The sequence below is a fragment of the Peromyscus leucopus genome, chromosome 10, assembly GCF_004664715.2.
Source record: "Peromyscus leucopus breed LL Stock chromosome 10, UCI_PerLeu_2.1, whole genome shotgun sequence".
Classification (NCBI taxonomy): domain Eukaryota; kingdom Metazoa; phylum Chordata; class Mammalia; order Rodentia; family Cricetidae; genus Peromyscus; species Peromyscus leucopus.
Window position 1 is genome coordinate 75,134,254 of NC_051071.1, and position 17,647 is coordinate 75,151,900.

Sequence of the window (17,647 nt, forward strand, 5' to 3'; positions counted from 1 at the left end):
AAAGGGGTACATAATGTACCAGTGTGTCAAACTACAGTGCCCATTCTATGCTGTGCAACATAGCTTTTCTTTTTCATATCAAACTTATTATAGGTTGTTTGGTTGTTCTACCATAGTCCTTTCCCATTACACCAACACTTAGATTTCCTTTAGTGTGGTCTTCATTGCCTTTGACTAGAGGAGGGTCAGTGACTCACTTCCCTTCTGTATCTCATGGAGCAAATAGCAGTGCATCAGTGTAGGTACTTTGGATGAAACAGATTAACTTCCTTAGGCTGATTACGTAATCAGGTCTGCTGCAGGGCCCTGACACTTGATGGAACATGGCTGGAATGCCAGACTTCCACTTGTGCTTAATGTTCCCCCATTCTTCTCAAAGAGGTGCATCAGTCCTCCAAACTGTGCTGTGACTGGTCTATTAGATCAGCTTCAAAGTCAGAGTCATTTAGCATCAAATGTCTAGGAGGAACATCACAGCATAATGTGTGATTGTCTGTGGCAGATGGCTCAAGGCATTCACAGGAATGTTCTTCCAGAGTCCCACACAAGTGAATGATTGCCTGCCTGGAACAATGCTGCTATTGCTGCATACTTGGTACGAAAGAAAAGTGGAGTTTAAAGATACAGCGGGACTGGAGGATCATGACCGGAAAAGTTAGAAAGCCAGCGGATACTGTGATTTAGGCAAAACTGTTGTTCCTTTGATGTAGTTGTGCTCCATGTGGCTGGCTCATATATGCAGTAGGCAAGAGAATGCCTTCTTTCAGGAATCACTTAATTATCTCACACCCCCAGAGGAATTAGTTTAAAATCTAAACCTGGAGTAATCATTAGCTATTTTTACATGTATATCCCAGTTATACAAATAATAATCCCTTAAGCCCTAACTAATATCAACAGCTGTACTAATTTCTACATTATATTTAGATGGTGCAAACTGTTCATTGGTGTTCTTTCCTAAACAAACTACTATTGTGTATCTTTTTAATTAGCATATTCATCCCATATGGAACAAAATGTTGATTATTCTAATGTGCACTTTACATTATACTAGGTGAAGGACACAAACATGAATAATTCAAGAACCTGACACATAGTAGGCATATATATATATACATATATATATATATGTATATATATATATATATTTGTTAAACTTAAGTTGAATTTTTGTACTTTCAAGTAAGAATGACCTTTTTGTCATTTATTTCCATTCATACTAAAGGTCTCCTGTGAGATGACATTTAGTGTCATTTTATGGCCCATGCTGATGGTGGGTCTTCAAACAGTGGCATTAGGAATTAAAGCAAAGTATAGTATTCCAGAATTTCAATGAAAACATAATGAGCATTTTAGCTAGGTAATACATTTTGTTTTTATGTGCATAAACCACAGGAAAATCTATGATTCCATGGGGAGTTAAGATTTTGAAACCATGATTCTTTGATGACAGTTTGGCTGTCACTGTTCTATTAAAGTTGGCTGTGTTTAGAGGCAAGAGATATTTATTTTGTAAATAATTCTTTCTAAGAGGTGGGTGACATTCCACTTCTGTTTTCTTTTCTCTTAGAACTTTCTTGTTGAAAGGTAAAAACTGTCAAAGCATAACAACTATCATATTAAAAGTGAGTAAGAAATAATAGGGGCATATTCTGGTGTTAGTAAAACTGGGTGACATTTGTATAGTTTAAAATATCAAGTCATATCACATCATTGACGTTCATTAAAAACATGATTTTTCTGTCACTGAACGTATCAGATCTTTTCCCAGTTCTTTTGATATTTTGTACCTAGGAAAATCATTTTGAAAGTCAAATTTGCTTTTGTCTTTTTCATATTTATTTCATGAAGAATGACAAAGGGACATTTGGTTATAAATATAATTCAGCCTGTTAACACATTTTTACACTTGCTACAAATACTTCAGCTCTTACAAAAAAGTTACAGTTAACTTAAATTGAGCCCCAATTAAAATAAAATTGAGAGTGATATGTTGTGAGCAGACTTCTTATGATGGCACAGAGGTAGGCTATAGATAGAAGTTATCCCCTGACCACATTATCCTCTGGTTTGAAGTACATTCAGCTAACTTGTCCATCATAGGAAAGTCAACAGCATTCAGATGTATGCAGTAAAACAGGAGTTTCGCCGGGCAGTGGTGGCGCACGCCTTTAATCCCAGCACTCGGGAGGCAGAGGCAGGCGGATCTCTGTGAGTTCGAGGCCAGCCTGGTCTCCAAAACAAGTTCCAGGAAAGGCGCAAAGCAACACAGAGAAACCTTGTCTTGAAACCCCCCCCAAAAAAAAAAAATAAAAAAAAAATAGGAGTTTCATGTTCCTAGGTTGTCTAGTTACCAATTAGTCATTTAATGTTAAGTTCTTGTATTTTAATATAAACTACGAAATTAACTTTCTTTATTGGACCTGCACCCCTTATAATAATACTGATTTGAGTAATATGCAAGGAGACCTTAGGAAAAGTGTTGGGAATTTGGGGCAGTTAGATTTTAGTGGATTTTAATGTGACTGAGTCTCTACATTTCTGAAAAGCTGTGGTCTTATGTTGCTTGAGAGTCTCTGGAACAAGAACTCATCATCCCACAGACAGAAATCTGCTTTTCCCCTCCCACAGCCGCTGTCCACAGGGTCTTCTCCTACTCCTAGGAGTTACCCAGGTAAGTTGAGGTTTCCTTTCCTACAGTAGACTTCTAATGTTGGAAGACATTCTTCCCACAGCTTCTCAGGGAAGCTTAAAAAAAAAAAAATCACCATTTTTCCCCCTCTGATATGTCTCCTAAATCATGACTCTTCTGGTTATCTTTCTCTAGATCAGCCTAAGATTTTTTTTTTCCAGTTTCAATCTTAAGATTGGATAATAGTTTTGGATCTCGTTTGCTTATTTGTTTGTGGCACATGCTTATTTGGTTCCGTGTTCCACTGCCCTGTTTTGAGGCAGGCTAAAAGTGTTCTGTTAGTGACTGTTAAATTCTCAGTCTCCTTGCTGGACCACTTCTCTAGGCCTACTTAGGAACGTTCTACTGGCAGGCTGTGAGCCCCACCTTGAAAAACGATCCTGCCTACTTCCCATTTCCCTCAAATCTCCCTGACTTGAAGCTTATAGAATTAAACCCTACAGTCTGAACCAGTCTTTTATTGAATTTGCAATATAGCAGGCATTATTGGATCAAAATACAGTGAATTAAGATCACTACTCTGAGTAATGTTAATGCTTTTTTTAAACAAGCTTTATAGTATTGACCGCTAGAGAGATCAAATTTCAAAATAATCATGCTATTTTTTTTGTGTGCCTGTGACTGCCAAAAGGTACATAATTGTCTAGCATGTTTTTTTTTCCTTCTAGAACAAATGCTTTTTTACACTTTTGTTTAGAACTTCCAAGCACTACTCTCATTAGAGGACTTGACATCATAGATTAATATTTACTGAGAGCCCACAGGGCGTCCGCTGCTGCTGTACTTGTCTCTCTGTAGCAGCTCCATCCGTTGAGGGTGGCTCGGCAGGCTCACAGCACCCACACCCACCCCAGTTAATTTAAGAGCAGCTGCGGTCCATGCAAAGTGAAAACTGAATGTCCTCTGGGGCTTCCGAGGAACCAAATTTATTTTTTTCCCTGTAAATTAACTAGCTTCTCGCTGTTGGTGTCTCTATGATTATGACTCCCTCAATAATTAATATGGTATCATCCTTCATAAAAAGTACATTTTTAATAGATTTATTAGGTTGTTTTTGCCTGAGAATAAAAGAACAGCATATGATTATTGGAATTGTCTTTCTCATCCACTTAATTTTTTTCTTTAGTTTGGTAGTTTAAATATTTAATATGTTTGTAGCATTCTAGATGAATTGAGATATTGTCTAATTAATTTTGCAGAAGATAGAAAATATTTTTCAGCTTATTTTTCTAATAAAAATAGAAAAAATGTCAAAAATAGTCATACTACCCAAAGGTCATTATAGTCTTAATTTAGATGTGCTTCTCTTTCATAAGTTACTACAGTAGTGCATGCTGCAGCATTCCCATGTACCATGAAAAAACAATTTTTAAAAATATCAGCTTTGCTCTCTAGAAGTTATCTTCATTTTTTTTTTCTCTCAGATTGGGAAAACTTAGATCCAGAAGAGTTTGAAGGTTAGCCCAGAGACACTTAGTACTGCATTTAGATGCATAGATGTAAGTGTCCATCCAAACTAAATATGAGGTCTCTGAATCCACAGGATTGGGCATAAGATCCTGTAATATATATATTTTTTCCTCTAGAGAATATTTGCACCTGTACTGTTAGTTATCACCAGTAGTAGCTACTAGAGAACTGCAAACTATGATTTTCTGATTTTATTTTTATTAGTGTGTTGACCTGTAGAATGTTGATTTGAAAGATAAAAACAATGAAAGGAAATAATATACTTTTCTGTTTCTACATGTGTTTGGAAATGTGAGAAGGGTCCAAAAAGATTACCTCTTACTGCCTTCAAATTAGTCCTGAAGAGGCCTGTGCACAGAACCTAGACTGATGGTCAGCTAGTGGGCTTGACATCTTTAAGATGCTTTCTGATTCTTAGTTTTGCCCAGTTAATTTTAGTACAGGTAACTCCTGAGTAGTCTGCTTAACATGGCACTCCACCTACCTTCCCATGATAGAATATTTAGTATTGAATATGGAAGTGATCTGGGGAAAAGCAATGTCCCTGTAATGAATGCTAAAACTAGATTCTGTATCTTAGAAATGAATTTCATAATCATAAACATTGTATGACTTAAGAGGGAGGGGCGAATACAAATTAATATGTTGCACAGAATGCTATAGCTCTGCCAGAGATGTTTAGTGAGGTTTACCATTATTAATAGGGTTGCTGTTTATCTCTTATAAATTTTAAGAACTGTAATTCTTACATTAGTTAGGATTTGTCTCAACAACTTGTGCATTCATGTTATAATAGTGCCACATTTAACAAGACAACCTTTATCCAGGAATTCTACCAAAATCAATATATGTGCACACATATACATATTACTCTGATATATGTGTATGTGTGTTATATACACATTATATACACATATATACTGCATATGTTTGTTTGTACATATTTACAACACTTATTAGTTTCTTATAGCTATCTTATCAGATTACCTTATTATCTTATCAAAATTACCAAATCATCTTATCAAATTACCATAAACATGGTAGCTTGGAACAACAAAACATTGGATCTAAGAGGCAGATCTGGAGGTTCAAATTAAAATATGAATCCTCGATGTGTGAAATTGGTCTCACTAGAATGGAAATCAAGGTGTGAGAAGGACTGTGTCCTTCTGGAGGCTCTAGAGGACAATGTGTTTCCTGTTTCTTTCTAAGCACTGTCTGCCGTCATTGGTGCTCAGACCCCTTCATTCAACCTCAAGGCCAGTAAAAGGGCTGGTCAGACTTTCTCAGGCTTTACCACTTTGACTCAACGTGATAGCTCAGGTTGGTCTGAACTTGCTATTTATCTAGATTTGCCCCAAATTCATGGCAATCCATGACAGAAGTACTGAAAGCAGACAGATGTGAAGAAGAGAAACCATGTAAGATGCTAAAGTGATAATCGATATGAGGTTACATAATATGATCCTAAGTATGTTTTCAAGATAATTGTTAATGCAAGATATTCTTAGTAGGTTGAAAGGGTATTTCTTTTAGCCTGAACAATAGGGTAAATTAAGCTGCCATCTTTTAAGGTGGGGAACATTAGTGAAGGAGAAGGCTTGGATATCAGTCAGTCAGGCTGGGCTGGGAAGCATGAACTAGAGGAGGCTAGCACTTAATTTTTTGACATAATTTTGAAATACCTCTAACAAGTACTTCCGAGTAGAAGTATCAGATGGATAGATGGTTCTGGACTCTCGAAGTGTGGTCTGTCCTGAAGAAATCTATTTTTAAGTATTGATTGAAGAAAATCATTACGGCAAGATGGGAGGTGTTGAGAGGAAACCAGCAATGAAGCCTGGGTGAAACCAGTAGAGTAGACCGGGAAGTCTACTAAACTCAATTTCCAAAATGTCTTCAGAGTAATCATGGTATTCCTGGATCAAAACACAGAAACTGTGAAAATGACCTGGGTTATCTGGGCTGTTACCACGCAAGTACTCCGCACTTGGAAGGAGCTCCAAATCAGTTAGAATTCTGTGTTTGCTCTCTGTCCATGTAGTGTTGGCTTTATCCCACTGAATGAGATGCTTCTGAGAATAAACATTAATGTCATTTTTAAAGAGTGATGCATTTATGTAGAATCCGTATGAAATATGAGAATTGGAATAGAACATGAAATGCAGTGGTTTGCTAAGCCACACAGAAGGACAGTTTTATGAGATTTAGCTGTTTTATATTCTTCTGTCAGAAGTAGCAAATTATTTTCCCTTTGAGTATGGATTTAACTTTTTAAATTACCCAGAGTCATTTGAATGTTAGGTAGAGTGAAATTGGTAAATCAATATTACATTCTGGATGGTGATTTGGTGTTATGTCCCCAAAGCCTTACATTTTTATATACACATTGACAGGACAATTCTGCCCGTAGTAATTTATTCTAAGTAAATAGCCCCAGGCGTTTGCAAATATTCCTTTATGATATTGTTCATTGTAAAGAAGTTGGGAGCAATCTAAACTGCAGGATTTTAGAAAAAATATTTTTTGATATCCATTCAGCATTATATTTTGACATCATTAATGTCACTGTTGTGGAAAATATCAAATAATATGGGAAAACTATGAAAGGGCAAACAAAACAGAATGTGAGCTGAGGGTGATAGTGCATGCCTGTTATTTTAGCACTTGGAAGGCTGTGACAGGAGGATCATGTCTTTGAGGCAAACCTGGAAATGTACAGTGAGACCTTATCTCAAAGAAACCCCAAAACATCAGAATGTCAAAGATTATATGTTCACATACCCGTGAATAGACTTATATACAGTGTAAGGATGTGTTTTCATATATTTCAGATATTAGAGTTTATTTCTATATAGAGAAATTAGAAAACACTTTTTTTTTTTTTTTGGTTTTTCGAGACAGGGTTTCTCTGTGTAGCTTTGTGCCTTTCCTGGAACTCACTTGGTAGCCCAGGCTGGCCTCGAACTCACAGAAATCCGCCTGCCTCTGCCTCCCAAGTGCTGGGATTAAAGGCATGCGCCACCACCGCCTGGCCCAGAAAACACTTTTTTCTTATTTTTTTCTAAATATTCTACAAGGACCATATAAGCACTTTTTGAAGTGGGAAAAATAAAAAATAAATTTAAATAAGTAAGAATGATGGATATTTCAGACAAATGTCTGATGGTTAATATGTATAATCCAGCAAACATCCATCCATTTAATAATAAAATCATAAAAGAAATTTTAAAATTATCTGGAAAAACAGCAACACTATTGAAATAATCATATAACTTCCCAAGCAAACAGCTGGGAGACAATATAGTGATTTGGAACACTGCGTTTCCTGTTTCTTTCTAAGCACTGTCTGCCGTCATTGGTCCTCGGACCCCTTCATTCAACCTCAAGGCCAGTAAAAGGGCTGGTCAGACTTTCTCAGGCTTTACCACTTTGACTCAACATGATAGCTTGTTAGAAGTATTTCAAAATTATGTCAAAAAATTAAGTGCTTATCCTCCCCTAGTTCATGCTCCCCAGCCCAGCCTGCCTGACCACTCACATCCAAGCCTTCTCCTTCAGTAATGTTCTCCATCTTAATAGATGGCAGCTTAATTTACCCTATTGTTCAGACTAAAAGAAATACCCTTTCAACCTACTAAGAATATCCTGTATTAATAATTATCTTGAAAACATACCTGGGATCATATTATGTGACCTCATATCGATTACCACTTTAGCATCTTACATGGTTTCTCTTCTTCACATCTGTCTGCCTTCAGTCATGTATTGCCATGAATTTGGGGCAAATCTACAAAATTCTAGGATTTTTTTTATGAGGGTAGAAACATATTTTAAACTGAGTTATTTAGCCAGGTGTGGTAGTAGTGCATACTTAATTCCAGCACTTGGGAAGTAGAGGCAGGTGGATCTCAGTAAGTTTGAGGCCACACTGGTCTGCATAGTGAGTTCCAGGACAGCCAGGGCTATGTAGAGAGACTCTGTCTCAAAAAAAAAAGAAAAAAAAAAAAAGATGAGGTATGATTTCAATAGCACAGTGATCAAAGTTCAACAAGTTTTGGAAAGTATTATATATCACATAAATATTAAAAATCATTTCTTACATAGATACAGACCTTTAATAGTTTCTAAGCATTTTTGAGGGGATTTTCTCTCATGGTATTTTCCACCTTGTGCTGTGATCTGTGTCCCCAAGTATACAGGCCCATATATGGCTCATATCATTTACTTTTCTTGAACTTCATGAAGGAAGAGTTTCTTCCATCATGGTTCAGGGATACAGACCATCACAAGTGGGAAGGCGTGGTTGCTGGGTCATCTGTGGCTGCAGGACCGTGCAGTTGTGCCTTCCAACATGGCAACTAACTAGAATCAAGACCAAGTTATCACCCCCCCCCAAAAGTCCTCCCCCAGAGTTCCACCCCCTATCAGACAGGCCTCACTCATCTCTTCCCAAACAGTGCTATCAGCTGGAAACCAGGTGAAAAATACATAAAAGCCTATGGGAGACATTTGAGATCCAGAGCCTAACAAGGGCCAAGTTAGAAACCCCACAAGTAAACTCAGTGATGACATCCAGTTGGCCACGTTGGATTGGCAGGGTAGTCCACTTACAAAAGGCCCAAGACACTGCCCCTTCTCTGCCTGGTGCCGGTAATGATTGCAGTGCAGCAGGGCTCCCACAGGTGGACACATAGGTCCTATGAGAACTTGGACCATGGAATTGCAGACTGCTTTCATTAGTGTCCCTTCGCTATTACAGAAAAAGGAGTAACTTGTATTTTAAAATAACCAGTCCCACCTCTTTAAATAATGTATAGGATATTTGAGTTGTTTGCTTAGATTTTTTTCATGGGTGAGGTTTAGGGGAATAATAAATATTAGTAAGAACTGCTGGACTTGAGCATACTCTGGTTTTACAGACATTTGTGGCCTCCTAGAATAAAGAGATGTTATAACATCCTAACATACTACTGGAACTGCTCTCTAGGACCAACCTTTACCAGGCTATTGTCCCAAACTGCTATTGTCAACACTATTTGCATAAAATTTAACCAAAGAGTTTCATCTACTACTGAGGCCCTGAAAAGCATCAACCCTAGGAATTTCTAATCAAAATAGTCTCTCTGTGTAGCAGTTTCATATGATTTCTGAACTTTGAAATTTTTGTTTCTGAGAGTTAAAGATCCATCCCTGAGTCTTGGCAGTAGATAATCTAATTATTTGAGTAGTCTTTGCAGTCAAGAGTCCTTCTGGAACATAAAAATAACAATAATAATTCATCCAGACATTATGTTGAATACTTTCATGGTTAATCATTTTTAATTCTGATAAAGAAAAGCACCGTGAAGTTGGTAGTATTATTCTGACAATCTTTTTCAGATGAAGCAATTGAAGCTAATAAAGGCTGTGTATTTATATCATGATAATGATGATGAAAGTCCCATCCATCTCATCTGCCTATAGCAACTGTGATCATAACTGTTATCCTAAGTTTCTCTCATTTGATTTCTGTCATCTATTTCTCTTTGACATTATTCTATGTAATTGAAGTGAACCCATCCCTGACAGCTGGTCTTTTCTTCCATGATGTGTACTTCTTGAGCAAACTCAAGCTAGCAGAATCTGACCTTCTAGAAGACAAAGAATTCCCAGCCAGAGGAAGCATCTTTAATCTGACTGCTAGCTAGCACACCTGATAAAGCCTAAGAATTAAGCCCTGAGCTCCTTCAAGTGTGCTGCATCATCGTGTAATTTCCATTCCTTGCTTCAGCTCCTACTGAACACATGGAGATGGTTTCGCTTTCTGGAGCCCATTTTCTTGAGAACCATGCACTTCCCCGGTCCATCCCTGCCATCTAGCCACACCAGAAAACTGACCATTTGCCTTGATGTTGAAGTCAACCCTAATTCTACGTAGGAGCAAGCTTTGTTGCATATAACATAGCTTGGAGCTTCATGAAGACATAGATTATTTCCATTTTGTTCACTAATAAGATGTTCTTATTACCAAGGAAAATATTAAGAACTGAGTAGTTCTTAATGAACAATTCAGTGACATATCTCCTGTAAGTGTTGTCTCCTGTAAGAATCTCAGTTGTCTGTTCTAGTTAAGCTAATCGGCCCCTAATAGTGCCTCTTATAGCTACAGAGGCACCCAAATACAATCAAAAAGTCCTGTGCTTCTCTTAATGAGTTGTAAATAGTCATTCTGCACCTCTTCATGGGAAATCATAGGGTTTAATGCTCGGACCTTGTCCTGACCAGAGGAGACATCTAGGACATTGGATGACCAAATAATGTTGATCATACTTTAGCAATGAAGAGATTCCTTACATCAAGGAGCATTCCAGTACTAGCCCAACAAGGGATGCTTTCTTAGACAAAGCTTGTGTAGTCTTTAGTCTCTATGTACCATCTCTGGACTTTACTTTGGATCTTGAAATTGATTTTGATCAGTGGATTGGAACTTGGAATCTTCTCCCGATAGATCTGTGCCATTCTCAAGCCACTTAATGATGGTTTGAATAAGAATGGACCCATAGGCTCATATATTTGAATGCTTAGTCACCAGGAAATGGAACTGTTTGAAAGGATTCTAAGGACTAGGAGGTGTGGCCTTTTTGGAGGAAGCATGTCATTGGGGGTGGGCTTTGAGGTTTCAAAAGTCCATGCCAGGCCCAGTCTTTTTCTTTCTGCCTACAGATCTAGATCTACAGATGTAAAACTCTCAGCTACTTCTCCACCACCATCCCTGTCTGTGTGCCTACGATGACAATGGACTAACCTCCAAAACATAAGCAAGCCCCTGATTAAATACTTTCTTTTACAGTAGTTGCCTTGATCATGGTGTCTCTTCACAGCAATAGAAGAGTGACTAAGACACTCTTGTTTTATTTATTACTTACAGCACTACTTTCCAAATAAACTGAGTTCTATTTCATTGTGTAATGTGTACTTAGATTTATTCTTATACAAATGTCTTTCATGCTGCACATAGGACAAAGGATATATCCTGTTTGAGTGATTTCTCCTATGTCTGACCAGAGGATAATTTATTGATAAATTCTTTGTAAATATCTAATTCTTTTTCACTTCAAACATAGTCACTGGCACTAAATATCTGGTACTAAATAATCCTTTGTTTCTTTTTTTTATTTTTCCAGGCAAGAAAACTGATCAGTGATTTTGCCATTATCTTGTCTATTCTCATATTCTGTGTAATAGATGCCCTGGTAGGTGTGGACACTCCAAAACTAATTGTGCCAAGTGAGTTCAAGGTGAGTGGTTGTCTCTCTTTTGCTTGGTCCTCAAACCCTTTGGCTTCCTTTCTTTTTCCCTAATGTAGTTTATTGTGAATTTACTTCAGTCAGCTGTGCGTAATTAGCCTTTTCCCCCTCAAAGTCATCCCTCACTAGGCTCATTTAGAGTTGGTCTAGTTTCTTCACCAAAATTAAATGCCACAGTTAAGATCAATTCAGGGTTTGTGCTTTATTGACTTTTATTTTAAAATAGCGTATAGCATGAACTAACTCTTCCTTATATATTTTAGGATATTTCAGACACTCTTATAGACCTGATTGGCCTGATTCATGTAGCAGTTCTGGGAAGTGCACACATAACTAGCACCATGGCTGTTTTATAAACCACTAATGCTCATAAACACTAAGTGAAATGCCTATCATTTTTTAAGTAGTGCGGGCAAGCTGTGAAGGTAGAATTCAAGCTTTCACATTCTAACTTAGGGGTCTTTCCCTCCTGCCAAAATACCTGCTAGGAACACTTATAATATGAAGTTTAATTGTTGCAAAGAGTACAGGAGAATTGTGTGTGTGTGTGTGTGTGTGTGTGTGTGTGTGTGTGTGTATGTATGTATATAATGTATAAAATTTAAATGTCAGTCATTCATAGTTATATTTCTATGTAGTTTTCTCTTGCAAGATTTAACTTATTTTCTAGAACAGTCCTTTAGTCTCTCTTCTTCACTACTGAGATAATAATGTCAATTATTATTAAGCTGATGGCAGTTTTAAATAACCAGTTAATGAGAAAGGGATGTGCATGCATATACACATACATGACAGTAAAGAATATATTTGGCATAATATCATAGTCATTAGCAAAGATAAATTCTAGTTAATTTCATAAGTGATGCATTTAAATCAGTATTTTCTAAATGTTTGCTTGGAGCCAGACTCCATCCTAGGGGGTTGAAATGCTTTAATAAGCAAGATCAAATATCCTGCCTTACAAGCTCACAATGTGTGGTACAGGTAGTGTGAAGATGGATTCTGTTTCCATGATGGAATTTTGAATAAAAGGAGAGAGGACACGCATTCAGGGTTTGTATTTATGCCTGTAAGTCTCACACTCAGGAGACTGAGGCATGCGGATTGCTATAAGTTCAAGGCCAGCCTGTGTTACATAAGCAATTCCAGGTCAGCCTGGGCTGTAGAATAAGACCCTCTCTCAAAAAGAAAGCATAAAAAAGGAGCAACAAATTCATAAATAGTATATTTACATTCATATGCTTTTCTTAAAGTAAGAAATAACAGAACATTCGCTTTCTGTAGCAGGTATATACGAGCTAGTGGAAGTGGGAAAATAACAACTTTCTCTGGTTTTCTGAAAAGGCTCTGGGGATTTAATCACTTCTGGGTAATTTTCACTTGTAAAATAAGAGATCCAAATGTTTCAATTAGTTCAGCTATACCATGTAAAATAATAGCTTTTTATGTGTTAGGAAGCCATTTATTTGGCGGAAGTAGAAACAACTTCTGCTCAATGCTAAAAATCAAACAGAATTTGTGTTGGCTTTGTAATTTTTTGGTTGCCTCTTCATGGAATATTACATCTGGGGTTTTCTTCTGTGTCCCTCAAATGTTATCTTTTCTGTTTTCCACCCGATGCTTTATCTCATTTCATGTATTCACAATGTCTCCCCCTACTTTTCCGATAGCCCATAGTTTTCATTTCCTTTAGGGATTGCCTCAAAAATGACACCTTCTGGGTAGACTTCTGTTAAAAAATCTTTTCCTTCAGACTGTGACTGTTTCTACTTCTTAATATGTTGACCCTCCAAAAATTAAATATTTCTTTAACTACATTGCATATAGTAACATTGTTTTGAAAAAGTTTCTCTCTTTGCTTTTAGCCAACAAGTCCTAACCGGGGTTGGTTTGTCCCACCATTTGGAGGAAACCCCTGGTGGGTGGGCCTTGCTGCCGCTATCCCAGCCTTGTTAGTCACCATTCTGATTTTCATGGACCAGCAAATCACGGCTGTGATTGTGAACAGGAAAGAACATAAGCTCAAGGTAAGCGCCCCTAAAAGTGGTGGTCATTGCCTTCGACTGACTTCTTAGTTCCTGACAATGTCTATTGATTCAAAACCAAGAGAGCTTTATTGAGAGTTAGACTATAATGGAAAATCATACAAAGATCAGTTTGGGTTGACAAGGTCCTTGGTGTACTGTCTCAGGATGCACTCACTTAAATCGGAGGAAGGTGTTTCAACTTGTGTTTGTGTCGCTGTAGAGGAAAGGGTTTATGCGTCAGTCTTCCCACTTCTGGTTTGGGTGTAGTAACCACCTTCATGAAGACGTGGTAATCAAAGATTTAATTAAGGCACCTGCTCTCTGTTAAATAGACTCAGATTTTTTTCCTTTCCAAGAATTTTTTTAGGGGCTAGGAAGTGGGTAGCTAGGTGATAGAGTGCTTATCTACATTTTAAGGCCCTAGGTTCCATTCCCACTACTGTACACACATAAAAAAAATTGATTACATCTGTTTATGGGTTTAATGTGACAATTTGAAACATGTAGACAGTATATAATGACCAGATCAGGTCAGAGTAATTGATATTTCCTTCTCTTTAATCATATCAATTCTCAGTGCTAGGGGATGAGCAAAGATTTATTATTAAAGATTTCTTCAGGTATCCAGTTACAAGCTATTGGTAAGCATTTATACCCCCACCCCCCTTTCCTTAAAAGATTCATCTCAGGATATTACAAACCATAAAGTATGGAGGAAATTTTTTATTCTTATATTTTAGGGTTTGCAAACATTGGTTTAGTGGCATTGTCATGAGCTCAAAGAAAATGTTTTAGTGGTATAGGGTATCTTTCAAGAGAGCTGCCTAAATTGTTATTATAGCGGGTTAATTTTCTCCACCTCTAGTGCTACTTTAAGTCACTTTAGGTCACAAATAATTTCAAAAATACCATGTAGGGGATGAGAGATGAATAATAAAAGTAAAAAGAGTTAAAAACTTAATGGTTACTGACTATGAACCAGGTCATTTTCTAAGCACTTTATATTATATATTAACTCATTATCTTTTCACTGTCACCATATAAGAGAAGCATGAAACTGTATTAGAATCACATGGAATGGCCAAAGGAAAACATCCAGAGAGGATAAAGCCTGTGAGTGTAGAAACATACCAGGTAGATGACTAAGAGAAATGATTAACTGTCTGGTTAGAGCTGCAGATGAGAGTGAGGAAGAGGTAAATCCCATAACTCATAAAACTGGGAATAGAAGAGAACTGAAGATTTCATTAAAGAGGAGATGCTGTCGTTTAGAAGGTGTAGGGGGAGAGAAAGCAGTGATGAACTCCACACAGTGTGACTCATTCCAGAAGGTCTGGGTAGGTGGCAGTAAGGACTGTAGTTGAAGGCCTTGCCTGTGTTGACTTTTTGCCACAGAGGGTGGTCAAGAGGAGAGCTTCCTGGACAGCCTCTGAAATCCTAAGGGAAATAGCAGTATGGGATTCAGTGATTGCCTGGCACATTCAGTCATGTGGAAGGGTAGAAATGAAGAGTGGCTTGTATTTCAATAGAAGGGAAATTATGGAAGCATGAGAATGACTGATGCGTGTTCCCAATGAATGCTGGAGGTCAGAATGCAGAATTTTACAGAATAAAAACTTGAGGTGGTCACTGATATAAAATAAGGCCCTGATTTTGGATTATCATTGGGGGAACTCCTATTAACATATCTGCATTGTATTATTTATAAGAAGAATAGATAAGATGACACATTTTCAATTTGAAGACTGTTGTTTGACTGCTAATGTGTCTACGCCTTGCCTCCATGACAGAACTGCAGTCTATTTTTCAGGCTTTTATTGAATGCTTTACAGTGACCAACTCTGAGTCTCATATTCTAAGCTGCTAATTCTCTGAGCAAATAACTAAGAAGCACAATGGTGACAATTCTTCCTTCTTGCCATCTTGTTTTTATTTATGTTTATATATGTGTGCCCGTGTGAGTGTATGTCACATGTGTGTGGGTGTCTGTGGAGGTCAAAAGAGAGCATTAGGATCCCCTGGAGCTGAAATTACAGGCAGTTGTGGGCCACCTGACTGGGTGCTGGGAACTGAACTTAGGTCCTCTGGATAAGGAGGGGGAGGGGCTGTTAACCACTGAGCCATCTCTCCAGACCCTCAAAACTTATTTCAAAAAGTCTGATAATACCAAAGTTCATTAACTTCTTCTATGCCTAAACAATTCATTTGTTATAGGTTGGGGGCAGAAGCAAGGAGAGAGCTTTCTTTATGTGATTGCTTCCCACTGAGAACATTTAACAATTATCAATACATTATTTTATGAAAAACTTTACAACTAAATATAGGAATTGAACTCAGGTCCTCACTCTTTCATGACAAGCATTTTACCAGCCCAATATAATAAACTTTAAACAGAGTTTATTTGTTTAAATCAGGACCCAAATGTCATTTGCACACTTGCCATTTTAAAATATTTATAAACTTTGAAGTCTATAGATTTTTCCATTCACACCTCTTGATTGTCTTTTCTTTCAAATTTGTTCAGCACAATAAGGTTGTTTGTTGCTCTTTCTATGGCACTGTTTTTCCATTAACAAGCTATTGAACACCTAAGTGTGGCTTTTAAAACAACAACAGAAATGGATTATTATTAGTTTTTATTCTGTGGATTCGCTGGTTCTGCAGGACAGTTCTTGCTTGAAGTCTCTCTTGGTATTGAAGTTAAATAGTATTGGATGGTGTTAACTGGTAACTAAGTTAACATCTTAACTGGGCTAATTGCCCATGGTTACTGGCCTCACTTGTGTATGTGACTTATGTGTTCAACATGTTGTTTTTCTATGAGGTGTCTGCCTTCTCTGTGTCCATTTTTCCCCATTCAGCATGCTCATGCACTGTCGCACACATGGTGATGTATATGTCTCTTTTGTGCTAACCCACCTCACCACGCAGCATCTTATCCTCCAGGGCTTTTCTATGGGGCTTGAACTTCTCACAACATGGTATTTACACTTGTTCCTTGGCAGCTGATTTCCATGAGTTAAGAAGTGCAAGATGGCAAAAAAATTTCCTGGCTACACCTGCAACTGTTAGCTTTGCTTCCTGACTTGACCCTAATCAATTAGCTAAAGAAGTCATAGTCACTCATGCTAGGGGATGTGGAAGGAATCCATCTTCGAAGGTAGAATGGCAAACCACGTTAAAAACAAAAACATCAGCACATTACATGGGGGATATTTCCCAGCCATTTTTAGAAAATAAAATTTAAAAAATGCCACAGTCTGTATTGGTGATTGCTTCCCCCATAGCGTCATATACTATGTTCTGTTGTCTTCAGCATTTTCTTTAAATGGTCACTGGATTCAGAAAGTTGGGGAGGTATAGATTTTATATTATTAGTAGATTATTCATGATATATATTATTTATCTGCCTATCCATCCATCTCTCTGTGTGTGTGTCCATTCATAGCTTAATATATGCATACAGATACACATATACAAGGAAGGAAAGGTTAAAAGAATAAAGCCACAACCACTTTAAACTTTATTTTTAGCTTGGGCTTTTCTAAGCCACCATAGGTAATGTGAATTCCAGTCACAAAGTCGATTGCAGGTTTATGCTTCAGAATGTCCTTGGAGATTCTTCCTTATCTGACATTAACCTCATTGGGAAGACTGAGAGATGCCCAGCTCCCTATTGACTCTGATTAGTATTAGGAGGGGTCTGAGTGTTGGTTATTTTATGGAAAGGCTAAACACAGACTTGGACTAATGCATTTTTAATCTGAAAATATTGGAAACCCACTTAAAATTTTAATCTGTCACTGGCAAAATTTTGGTGTGTACATTTAGAGGTGAGTTTCTATTACTTTAATGCTCATCAAATTTTCTTATTGATAATTGAGAATTCAGTGTATTTAGGATGGATAAAGCAGATAAGCATTTTATTTGCCTATGCTTCGTAGGAAACTTGAGAACGTGTTTGCCCTTAAAATGAGACATGGTTATACAAAAAAAAAAAAAGTTTCTGACAGAATTTCTTTTAGAATTGTTTACTTGAAACCATTCTTTTTCATAATGATGATAATGGTGTGAATGCCAGTCATTTGTCACAAATCCAAGCCACCGGTTGACGTGTCATCGCGAATCAACGACTTTGCCCTCTGGAAAGGGTTTTGCTCTCCTTTTTG

The 17,647-nt window shown here is 37.4% G+C and overlaps 1 protein-coding gene across 10 annotated transcripts in view; it reads left to right on the top strand.

The window, feature by feature from the left end:
* The window catches only part of Slc4a4 (solute carrier family 4 member 4), a 427,900-nt gene that overhangs the window by 376,877 nt on the left and 33,376 nt on the right, over positions 1-17,647 (top strand). For all 10 annotated transcript variants that reach the window (XM_028888567.2, XM_028888892.2, XM_028888700.2 and 7 more), the window contains 2 exons: positions 11,329-11,442; positions 13,317-13,478. In XM_028888567.2, coding sequence (XP_028744400.1) covers positions 11,329-11,442; positions 13,317-13,478 — 276 coding nt within the window. The remainder of the gene's footprint in view (positions 1-11,328; positions 11,443-13,316; positions 13,479-17,647) is intronic.